This window comes from Sinohyriopsis cumingii, chromosome 11, assembly GCF_028554795.1.
Source record: "Sinohyriopsis cumingii isolate HCF-2022 chromosome 11, ASM2855479v2, whole genome shotgun sequence".
Lineage (NCBI taxonomy): Eukaryota > Metazoa > Mollusca > Bivalvia > Unionida > Unionidae > Sinohyriopsis > Sinohyriopsis cumingii.
In genome coordinates, this window is record NC_142971.1 from 31,601,020 (window position 1) to 31,614,014 (window position 12,995).

Sequence of the window (12,995 nt, forward strand, 5' to 3'; positions counted from 1 at the left end):
TAAATTGAAATTTTGAAAAACTAAAGGTTTGATATTTGACCCTGATTGAATCCCTTTTGAATTTCAGACCATTTACTTGAGACACTGAATTGTAATTTGCTGCTTAGAATTTGACAGATAGTCACATTAAAGACTTGGTGAGTCATCTTATATACTACAAGTGCTTGCAAATGACAATATCATGGAGACAGTCCAAAGCCTTCAATAAATCCTTCAGAACTTAAGTTGTATATTTTTGTCCAGAACCTCTCTCTAGTCATCAAATTTATGTAAAAGAGTGGTCTGGGAATTATAACCTTTTAAAAAGGTACCCAAATATTTGTAAAACAAACGTTCTTTACAACGTTTTTGCAAATTGGGTCTTGTGTGATTTTTCAAACACTGGATGTGATGGATAGAATGCTGATTAATCTGTAGTTTTCTCATGAAGTTTGCTAACTGGGTCTCAGATGATACATCAAACTCTTGTTTGGATTGCTTGGACCTTTTTTCTTTCCCCCCATCCCATTTGACCAATAGTGATATCTGTCCAGTTTTCCATCAGTCCTTAGATGAGTTGGTCTCTCTCTATTAGTTTGATGTGGTCTTTTTATCAGACAATTTATGCTGCCTTTCCCATTGGTATTTATGTATTAGTGTATGGTTGCGATTTTTGATTTTTAATGTAGCCTTAAAATTTTTTTAGTCATATCACTATGATGTCTGCAGTGTGGCAGTTTATAGTGATGTCTAGCACTGGGGCATCATGCCACAGACATGTAGCATGATGTCCCACCCAGTCACATTATCCTGACACCAGGCAGACCAGTCCTAACACTAACCTCTTAATGATGAACGCCAAGCGAGGCAGCTATTAATGCCATTTTTATAAGTCTTTGGTATGACTCTGCTGGGGATTGAACCCACAACCTCCCGCATCTGAATCAGATGCTTTAACCACTAGGCCACCAGAATGATTAAAACATTTAAGCGGTCTGTATTAGTATGTAATGGCCCATGAGCACAATAGTGATTATATGATACCAATATAAAGTTAAGTTATAAAAATGTAAATATATAGAATTGCACCAAATGCATTAGAACTAAAGGTTAAACCGCTCCGGTGGCCTAGTGGTTAGAGCGTCCACCTGGGATGCGGCAGGTAGTGGGTTCGATCCCCGGCCGAGTCATACCAGAGACTTAAAAAATGGTACTAACAGCTGCCTCGCTTGGCGTTCAGCATTAAGAGGTTAGTGTTAGGACTGGTCGGCCTGGTGTCAGGATAATGTGACTGGGTGGGACATCATGCTACATGTCTGCGGCATGATGCCCCAGTGCTAGACATCACTATAAACTGCCACATTGCAGACATCTTAGTGATATGACTGAAAAATTGTTAAAGCTACATTAAAAATCAAAATCACATCACATCACATCACTAAAGTTTAATGCAGAAGCCAATCATTTTTTGGATTGTAAATAAGGTCTAAGCTGAAGGTTGCTAATTTAATTTTTCGTTTAAAGTTTCTATGTCCAAGTTTAATTTTCATCAAACTTCAGTGGTAGCTTACACTTTGGCAGTTTCTTGTCAATCTGAGGTTGAGAGGATAAAGTTATGTTCACTGCAGCCATCAGTGTTTAGCTCTACTGGTCAAAGAGCAGGAGAGCTTATGGTATGGCTTGTTGTCTGTGACGAGCTACTTTTCTTGATCTACTTGGAGGATTGACATGAAACTTTACACATACATTCATCCCATTGCTTAGTAGGACCTAAATTAAAAATGGTGCTGCTTGGTCATCTAATATGGCTGCCACAGTGGAAAAGAAATCTTATTGCTTGGTCTTCTAAATGAATGATGATACCATTCTGGAGAATTCATTATAAGATTTCTTATATTGTCTTGTTGGCCAAAAGTGAAAATAATGCCAATCTGACAAGTGATAACAGCCGTTTTGAAAATCTTGTTATCACCACTAGTTCTGGAATGATTGGCATTTACCAGATGATGCCTTATAGTGTTCTAATGAAAATGGTGCCAATTGGACATCTTATATGCTCTCAAAACCTTGTAATTCACTTTGCTTCCTAAATGGAAAGTCAGATCAACATAGGGTTTTTCATCAGAATTCTATTTATGGTGTCTGCTTGATCGTGAATGAAAATAATTTCAATCTGACATTCACATGTGGTTGCCATGGTGATAACGTTGAAAATCTCGTTATTGCTTCTCCCAAAAGGTTGGTCATATTGATATGGCCTTTCACCAAAACATCTAGCCATGTACCATGGCCACTCATGATACTCAGCACACAAGGCACATACCACTGAATGGCTATACCAATAGAGACATTTACGATAGCATAGGTAAGACAAAAATGGATTGGCAATAAATAATAAATATCGTTAAATTTGTTATTTCCAGCTGTATCACCACCAAATTTGTGATTGTATTAAGTGGGACAGATATATTCAGTCATTAAGTGTGAGTTGTGGGGTGAGGGTTAAAATGGCAGAATGTGAAAATGTATGGTGTGTTTTTTGCATGAGTGTGTTAGAAATGCTTTATTTGAATGAAAGTTTGATGATTGCATCTGACCGTTATTTTATATTAAGTTTCAGCATTTATACTGTATTACTTTTCATGCCATTAATCATTCTTGAAGTTTAGAAATATTGGAACAGATAATTGGGTTTTGGGTGGGTGGAATTAGTTTGGTAATCAACAGATACCTATTTATGCAATACAGATTTTGGAGAAGAATCTTATCTTATAAGAATTTACAACTATATATATGCAATATTCAAGGAATAATAATGCTTTAAAACATAAAACGTCTATTTTCAAAAACTTTTCTTTCCTGTTTGACATGCTGTGACAGCAGAAGATCAGTTAAAAGAATTCAGAAACCTTAGAGATGCAGCATTATATTTTGATAATGTATAAGGCATGTTTGTTTAAATAGATTTTTTCAAAGTATCTGTGTTTTCATGGGTAGATTGTTCTGCCAGAAAAATTGATTCGTGTGATTTGATTTTGATAAATTAAAACTCACTAACACTATGACAGGAATGATGCATTGAAAGCCATCAGCATTTTTTTATATACATATATTTAGCTATAGTTCCGTAATGACAAGCTGCGTATTTTAGCGTCAGTGTAATATCCAAGCCAGTGATCTGAGCATTAGAAACTAGTTGCATCTCTTTGAAAATTCTGTGGCATGAGTGGTATTGCGTCTTGTATTGTCACACTTAAGCATAAATTTTTTCAGCTTAAGTTGCATTATGTTTGAGGAAGGTGAACACTATTTTGAGCATAAGATTGATAGATCCAACATAAAAGTTGTTGTTGTTGTAGGGTTTAATGCCATTTTTCAGCACACGATAGGCTATACATGGCGGCCAGTATTAATGGTGGAGGAAGAACTCTATAAAACCCCTGGAAAGAACCACCAACCCATGAAAAGCTACTGGCAAGCTTTCTCACATACTTTCTCTGAGACTCAAACCCATGCAGACAGAGGTAAGATGGTAGTGATCCGTAATGGAGAGTGCTTTAGGCCACTTGGGGCCCAACATAAAAGTCAATTTGATATTGCATTCATGGTTTCTGTACAACAAATCCACTTATGTGGACACAATTTTCATCAAATTATATAGGTATACAACACTTGAACACTTGATGGCAGTTCCCAATCAGTTGTTGATTGGTCAGGTCAAGATTGCTGGCACCAAAAGTGCAATTCTTGTTTCACACATACACCTCCATCTGAATGGCATGGAGAGCTTTTCATATCATGCATCATAAAAATTCAAACCCCAGTATGATTGAGTTGATATTTTGACTTGGCTTATGCATCTCATCCGGTCAGCTCATTACAATTCAAGGTCATTTGAGGTAAAATTATTTTACTTTCACATTTGTAATAGATACCTATTTTGGAGAATCAGCCATTTTTTATATCTTTTTCATTATCAAAACTAGAATTCTATAGTTTATATGCATATCTGCAAGCTTTCATTAGATACTGTATACGTCCACTTGCTGCAAAAGTGTCAACCCACTGCCCTGAGGGTTTACCCAGGGGTGGACATTTAAACCTGGCTAAAGGTAATGCACTTTTAAACCTGGCTAAAGGTAATGCACTCTTTAGGCCATCTCCCAGTTATATCACAAAATTTAAAGTGTATATTTTATTGATGATACAGAAATTAGATATGCAGGAAAAGCAGTACGCACATGGACAGGCGGTTCGTGTATTGCATAATCCCCCCATTTCCATTATTAACTACAGGATAATTAAGGTTGCATTCAGATTGTAGTTAATCATATTTGCCATTATGTACAAAAATATGCATCGGCAAGGTGGTGATTATGTTTTACTACCCTCAGCTAGATCTATTTCACCACAGTTGTTCTGTTAGTGACACATTTTTGATGGTTGAAGTAAATAAAATGTCTATCGATCTTCATACATTCATGTTTTATTGTATTTCAGATTGAACAAGCCAGTAGACATTGCTGAATTTCAAATCCTGATACCATGACAATCAGAGGGAGTCACCTTCTATTGAAGGCCACGCAAGCTGCAACCTACAACATGTTACTGCAGGTACAGTATGTTGTGGAAAATATACTGTATTACAAAGTACTATGGTTTGTATAATATGGCTTAATAGGGCTTCCATAAATAGATGGTTTGAAATGTGATGCACCATACACTTTTCCCAGAATAAAGTTTCTTCCCTCCAGATGATCTGGGAACTTTTCTATCTTGCATCTGTAAAGATCTCAGTGATAAACAAGTAACCCAAATGATAATAAGAAAGTGCCCATCATTTCTAATGTTGTTAAAAGTGCATAGTCTCTTCCTGACATTTGCATTTTTGACATGTCAGGTATGTACATTATTAATTTTCCCTTTCTGTCTCCCAGATCTTAGCTTGGAATTTGTGTAGACTCATAAATAATGTCCAGAAAAGAACAACCTGTTCTGGCAGTATTCAATCAAATGGTATAGTCAGTCTTGAAATGATTTGACTTGTTAATTCTTAGTCCATAGTCATTCATCAGGAATCATCTTGGTCACCATGCCCTTTATTTTGCACTGCATGAATGTTTTAAAAATATTTTATATCAAGTCTATACTTGAATTTGGAATATATATCAATCTTATCTTCAAAACAGAAGAAATAGTGAAATTTACTCATGCAAAGAAAATATTATTTTTTAAAAAGTTTGTGTGAGAGAAAATGACTAAAGTCAGATCCATTATTTTGTACTTACTGCATAATATGCAAAACAACTATAACAGCCACAAGCACTTGTTTCTGTCTGTGAAAAGGCAAATTACTGACAACACTCTGACTCACTCACCTTCTAGAAATTAACAGGATGGCTATAACTCAGTGCTGTTTCAAATTGGATTCCATCATCAATTCTGTGTTAATCTGTATATCCCATTGGCATGGTACCTGTAAAAGTAGACATTCTACATTTGTTCTCCATGCTTGACTCAAGTACTTTACAGGTAAAAAGTAGCCACTTTTTTATTAAGCTCATCTCTTGCTTTGTATCTGTTTTGATTGAGATTTGATGCAATGCTTAAGGTTTGTCACAGTTCTGATTGGTGGTTATTGTTTTACCCTAGACTTGATCAAACAACAATAACCAATCAGAATTGAATGTAACATGTTTCACTGCATGACATAATGGAAGTGTAGCCTTTAAATTCAATCCAAGCATACAAAATACAAAGCAACAGAAGCTTTATGTAAAAGTGGCTATTAAATGATCAGTAAAGTATTTAAATTGTAAATGAAGAGCAAGTCTGGAATGTTTACTTTGCACTGACATGTTATCAGTGACAGAACGTGCTGATTGGATGAAAAAATTAGCATGGAATTGGTGGTGGTGGGAATTTCAAACCACATGTTAAGACTACCATGTGTTAGTTTGTAACAGACAGGTGGGTTGTTGTCAGCAGTATTTTCCCATAATCTGATAGATAGGAGTGCATGTGCTGTTGACAGCCAAAATAAAAAGGCAGACAATTAATAATTATTCACAACTGCTAAAAATTAAAGTAGCTCATGTAGGTTAATTGTTGTTTTGCATTGATTACTGGCTAGTGAGCATTATAAAACAAACAATGGATTTTTATCAAACTCAGTGCATATATCTTGAATGATCTCACTAACCACTAGTATGTGATTATATTTTGTTATTGGCTGAGACATATTCGCGGCTGTTCTGTCTATATTAGATTGAAGGTCAAGGCCATGACAAAGAATTGTGTAGTGCACTTACAGGTATCTTGAGAACATGTTAACTCCAACATGAAAACAAATCTGGAGTTTTTAAAGATAGCTCAAATACAACTAAAAGGAATAAAAGGATGGAAAAAATGAGATATAATTTAAGATTTTATCTAAATGAAGATGAATATGGAGAAATATTTATATATTTGTAATTAAAATGGTTGGGCAAACAAGATACATATTTCTTACCAATGAAGATATAATGGTAGACCAGAGATCTCAGAAAACACTTAATTACGCGTATTTGGATGCAATTTTTTTTATCTGTGACGCAGAAAATCAATGAGGCGGGAATCCTCTGTACGTCTGTAATAGGTTTGTGGCAAAATTCAAAGACTTTCCAGTCCTGCTTCAGCTACCTGCTTTGTTTGAAAATGTGTTGATCAATTAGCTGTGCTGATATTTACAGTGACAGAATTCAGTGACTGAAAGACCCCTATATACATACTTGTTGCCATTTTATAAAGAGTATATAAAAAAGAACATGATGCAATAGCTGGGCGGCAAGTTTAAAGGCTATGACTGGCAGCCAGGTGGGAAATTTATATATTTACAGTGATTGAATTCAGAGGCAGAACGACCCAGAGATGTACGTGCAGTCATTGATAAAAGTACATCAAATAAACAACTTTAGCTTTCGTTATTATGTTCATTTCCGAATGAAGCAGAATAAGCAGTGCACATGACCTCAGAATCAAGACATGTTGAGACTTAGACAAAATGCCATTCGTAAGTAGGTGACAGGTTACCTAAAGATGTAAAATTTGCCTTCTTCTGTTTGGAAAGTGAAAACGACTTCGCCCTTTGATTATTTAAGGGGTTACATTGACTGACCATACCATATTTTTTTTTTAGATGCCCCTCGCCTTAGCCCAGTTAGTTCTAGTGTTGTAGCGAAATGTATTCATAGGCATCAGTAGCTAGGCCTAGTTTTTATATCAGTTATGTCGACAAACTCTTGCCCATTCACAAGCATTATGTTTTGATAGCTGATTGACCATTACCCTTTTTTGAGTAAGGTAGCAACTATCAATTTCCTGCATAATATCCTTTGATGATAAAACATACAAACATGTTTTTTAAGATCAGAATTAGTGATCTATATATATATATATATATTAACTGCCTCTTAAACACTATTTCATCATAAAATTAGTTTGAAACTGTAAGTGAACCCGTAGGCCTAACGGGAAATAATGGCGGACTTTGCTAAGTCTGGGATGTACCAGTTTACTAGATTGTCTGTTTTCTTAAATCATCAGGCAAATATATTCAGAAAAAATATACAAATCATTGAAACCAAATCCTAGATATTATTTTATTAAAGATTTAACTTTAAAATGCAAATTATGTAGGTCAGAAATGTATGGGACAATGCTACGTTGTGGAATTTGCAAGATGCGCTTTAAGGTCTTAGCTGTTTTCTGACTTGACACGTATTTGCGAAAATATGGGAAAAAACAGCAAATCAGATACTATTTATTTTTCTAAAATTACTGCAAGTACATATACAGACAAATAAGCCATAAATTTGTGATCCTGTTAATGTACTGTTGTAATTAAGCTATAGTATAGTGAGTGATTACATTACATTACATTACGAAAACCTCTCCATCTAAAAACAGATGCACTCATGTCTGTGTTGATTCTGTAGGAAAGAAGGGACTGCAACTTTTGATGGTGGGACTCCCTATTTTTACCAAAATGTTAATCCTGGACTCCTAGTTTTAAAATCCTAGTGAGATGTCTGGTACTAGTACCCTAGTGTATATTATCAGTAGGTACATTATGAACCCAGTATTAGGTGGCATGCTAATGTGCTTATCTCATGAAATCAGTGCCAAAATGAAGCTTTTGGGTTTTATTTTAGCATACAGGTGACACTTAGTTTTTGCCATAGATGTGTTGCTGAGGTTAATGCATAAATACAAATTGTCATAAATCAGAAGTAATTTTCCCATAGGAAATTTGTAAATTTAGGATATTTTTGGGCAAATTACACCTTTAAGTTTTGCATAATGTTCAAACAGTTAATAAAAAAAAAATACATACAAATGTTCCGTCATACTATTATAAGTGTTTTTCTTTGAGAAAACTATACTGTAGAATTTCTCCCAGCAAGAGTGTTGTTTACCACTCTGATATTTTAAAAAATGAGTTATTAATTGAAAGTAGACTTATGACATTGACAATACATAGCAATTAATGGGCATTTCCAATCAAAGCCAACTCTGAAGTTTACTGTAATCAAGTGCTAGAACAAATGTTCAAGGATGATAATTAAAGGTGGTTGTTGTTGCTCTGATCTCTTTTCTCTTTAATAAGATCATAGGATATATATATATATATATATATATATATATATATATATATATATATATATATATATATATATATGGTGTGTATTTGTAGTTCTCTCTTTTTTTCCCTTGATTCCTCTGTACAGTTTAGGTATGTCCAGGCGATAAGCTTTCAGACCCCTTTTGTCTTTTGCGTTGTAGCTATAGAGAATTTGAACAATTTGGAAAGTATAATGACCAAACAATTCATCAGAGAAATTCAAGGCTATTTTGTGTCCAGTGTTTCTGACCTGTCAAGCTGTCAGGTTAGTAGATGGTCAGTTGAGCTCATATGCTGGTCTTGTCCAGCAAATACAGCTGTTTTAGAACCTTGTGAACATATAAGCATGGTTAAAATGAAACAAAAAGTATCAGGTAGCAATTAGTGACTTTTTGACCCAGTAGCAGAAGATTTACCAAATTGCAGAGGTTTTACTTTATGCAAATTGGTTACGGTATATTCTTATTGTTCACTCTGGTCAACTTATACTGTGTTACTGGATTTTGCCAGCCCTGATTGAACTGTATCCATTTTGTAATTGTGTATATTTTTGTTTCAGCTTATGATGAGGTTGATGACTTTTGGCCTGAATGCTTTTTCTCTTCGTTTCATCTCCAAAGAAATGCTTGGGGTTGTCAATGTGAGGTAAATAATATTCCATCAGGTTTGTTTGCTGTCATTCACCTGTGTGTGTTGTTGTTGTTGTTGTTGAAAGTTCATGGTTGTCCCAGTAAATTGCTGCCATTGCCTAAGATTTTTGTAATCAAAAGTATTCAACAACTTTTGTCATGTAAATAGCACAAAATACTTGTAACTCACTCTCAGTATTGCTATTGAAAAGTGTGCACATGTTCATGCTTATTTAATTTGTTTGAGAATATATATACATATATTAGTCACACCTTTCTGTAGCAGCCACCTATGGTAAAAGACAAAACTAGCCTTTGTTCACAGCTGCCTCTGTACATCATTTAAAATTAGTACCTTTATTAGTTCTTAATCATCTTCCATTACGAGGATCCTTTCTTTCATTAAAATCATAAAATATATGTATCTCCTAATTTTTTATTTATAATAACTACAGTATGGTCAAGTAGGATAATATCAGTTCATTTTCCTTTAAACAATACCTTCCTCATCAAGCAAGTATTATTTTGCATTGACTGAGCACTGACTATAATACACATTAGAGTAGGGAGAAAACACTCTTTGGTTAGGAAACACCTTGCCACTGACCATAGAAGACAGGTGACAGTTATACAATTATATGCAGTACTTAAATATTGGAAATTTGTTTGGGGGATGGGGATTAGAATGGCTGTTGTGGACAGGTATGTATGTATATATATATATATATATATATATATATATATATATATATATATATATATATATATATATATATATATATATACAGGGCTAGAATTTAACACAAATTTCTTTGTAGCCAGAAGGACTAGTATATTGAGAAGTTTATTAGTCCTGCCAAATCTTTACTAGTCCTGTTCACAAAACGTCACACAGCTTTCATGTATGTTTACGGATTCAGTTCTAAAGTTCAAATAACCCGCAACAAAATTGGATGTTTTCTGTGTGTTTGTTTTTGTGTATTGCATACACCAGTTACACCACATAATGTTCCTTTCCTCATCATAATTCAGCCATTCCCTGTCTTTTTTCCATTTCTTCTGAGATCTTCCATTATGCTTTTCCCATCATAAGAATTATTCCTCATCATTCTCAATCAACTTTTGCTTTTTTTCTGGTGGCTGAACACCTTCTATCAAATACCACATTTTGCCTGTCTTATAAGGAGGGAATTGTGCCTTGTTTTCAAATACGAGATGTTATAGTATGCTGATGTGAATTATTTAAAGCAAAAAAGGGAATGGTGCAGTGTCCTTTACATAAGAAAGTCAGAGCAAGAAACACTTTTAAAAACACGTGTCTTTGCCCCCTCCCACAATTAAATGGCCTCTCCCTAACAAAGACTTAACTTCAGCATATGTTCTGCATGATCAAAGCAGGGGCTATTGTAAACACTGTTATAAATTATTAGCATTAGAAGTGTTAGTTTCAGCTTGGAAAAGGTGTGTTCCCATCAAACAAAGCCATCTGACACTTGACGCGTTGTATTTAACAGCTCCAATTATGGTATCATAAGTTGTAAGTTTGTTAATTGTTCCTAATTCATCGAACCTCAGTGTATTGTTGAAATTAATAATAAAGCAGAAAATTTTCAAATCTTAAATGCCCATGCTCAGAGATTTTAATTCCCAACAAATATACGGCATTCTGCTTTGATATCTCCATGTGTATTCAATTATTTATTCATTCTTGTAAGGGAAAAATATAAAAACTATTCTTATCATCATAGAAAAAATATTTGCATGGACAGGATGTGTCAATAACATAATTGTAATAAATTGATCTAATTCTTATAATTATTTTGATGGAAATGTAAAATATGCAGTTTCCTGTTTGTGACTGTTGGAGCATTTGGGTAGCGAGCAAAAAAAAAAAACCTTAAACAAAAAAAACGTGTGAACTAATTTTTTTGAATAGTTTTTGCCGTGTTCATTTGTGTGGTCCACTGCTTTTTAGCTTGTTATTGTGGTCGAGTGAATAAAGTGTGATACATCATTTTTTCATTTAATTCGTTATCAGATTAATTAGGATCAATTACCAAACTTTCTGTGTTAATGATGGACCATAATTTGTGCTTTTAAGCGAAATGCACAAAATTGGATGGATTCTTGTTATAGAATTGCACCTTTCCGAGGCAGAAATTGACTTCATCTTCTCATGCTAATATTTTATGACTGTGTTTACAATGGCCACTGCTTTGATTCTACAGAACATCTGCTAAGTCAAGTCTTTATTAGGGAATGGCATAAACAAACGCTGACTATTGATAACCAAAACTTACTTGCCTATTGGACTATTAACATTATGAAAGTTACTAGTCCGACAGGAAATCTGCTAACCTCAGGATAGTGGACTACCGCTAATTTTGAGCCCTGATTTTTTATTATATATATATATATATATATATATATATATATATATATATATATATATATATGTATATATTAAATGTTCTTTGAAGACTCTCCAATGAAGATGTTTTATAGGTATTATTAGTTTTATAAAGGTGAAAATTATAATCTTCTGACTATGCCAATTTTGACTTTGTACTCCCATACATCGCATATGGACACCACAGTGGCCATCTTGAAAATCTTTTAATCTCTAATCCACCTGAATGGATGGTCACATCAGTATGTGGTTTTCACTCTTCTTGTGATGTCTTGGAGTTAGTATGGCCATCACATCAGCCATCCAGAAAATCTTAGTATTGCTACTCCTGAACAGAAAGTCATACCAGCGTGGAGTCTTTGCTGAAAGACTTTTCTTTGCTGTCTTGTTGCAGTGAAATAAAAATTGTGTTTTTATGATGTCCAATATGACCACCACAGTGACCATTTTGAAAAATCTTATCACTGCTCCTAATCGACACTGGATTTCACCAGAAGCATTCATATGATGTCTTGTTGGTATTAAGTTGAAAAGGTGCCAGTCTGACATATAGTATGGCCACCATGAAAACAGAGATGCTGTCAGGGTGTGCAAATGCACAAATCATGCAAATTTTATACGAATTCACATCTTGAAATCTTGTCTCTACTTTTTCTAAATGTAAAGTTATTTTGATATGGGATTTTCACTTGTAGACTTCTTATGGTGTCTAACTGGTCATGAATGAAAATGGTGCTGATCTGACATGCAGTTTGCCTGCCACGGTGGTCATCTTCAAAATCTTTTACCTCTACTTCTTCTGAATTAATGGTTTTAGTCAACCTAGGGTCTTCACCAAAAACTTTCTAATGGTATCTAGTTAGTCCTAAATTAAAATGCTATCCCGCAGACATCCACTATGACTGCCACAATGACTTGGATTTCTCCTGGATCTGATTTATATCACATGAGTTAATGGCTAGATCAGGATCTGTTTCTGACTGAAGTCCTGATTCACAGACATGGAATCCCATTCCTTTAGGACGGTGTGCTCACCTGTAGCCAGAGGGGGAAAACCTTCAGGGACTTCGTTCTTGGAAAGAATTTACCCTTCTTATGAATAATGAAGGACTGTGGGCAATGTTTCTAGCCCATCAGGGTTTGTTTACCTCGTGGGGTATTGTTGCGTTAAGATCACTTTAGATAACATGTCACTTGTAGTGTGTCTGAAGGGACAACCAAGTACACATGCTCCTTCTACATGTGTGAAAGTCTGATGGGCATTCTCAGAGGTTCTGAATAGTTAAATGGTAGCTAAAATGTGGTCTCTTCCTCA

General features: G+C 34.7%; 1 protein-coding gene across 3 annotated transcripts in view; it reads left to right on the forward strand.

Moving 5' to 3' along the window:
- Positions 1-12,995, forward strand: part of LOC149787856 (man(5)GlcNAc(2)-PP-dolichol translocation protein RFT1-like) — a 56,667-nt gene that overhangs the window by 2,181 nt on the left and 41,491 nt on the right. For all 3 annotated transcript variants that reach the window (XM_089974080.1, XM_089974082.1, XM_089974081.1), the window contains exons 2-3: positions 4,480-4,593; positions 9,201-9,286. In XM_089974080.1, the coding sequence (XP_089830206.1) occupies positions 4,525-4,593; positions 9,201-9,286 (155 nt within the window). In that variant the 5' untranslated portion in view covers positions 4,480-4,524. The remainder of the gene's footprint in view (positions 1-4,479; positions 4,594-9,200; positions 9,287-12,995) is intronic.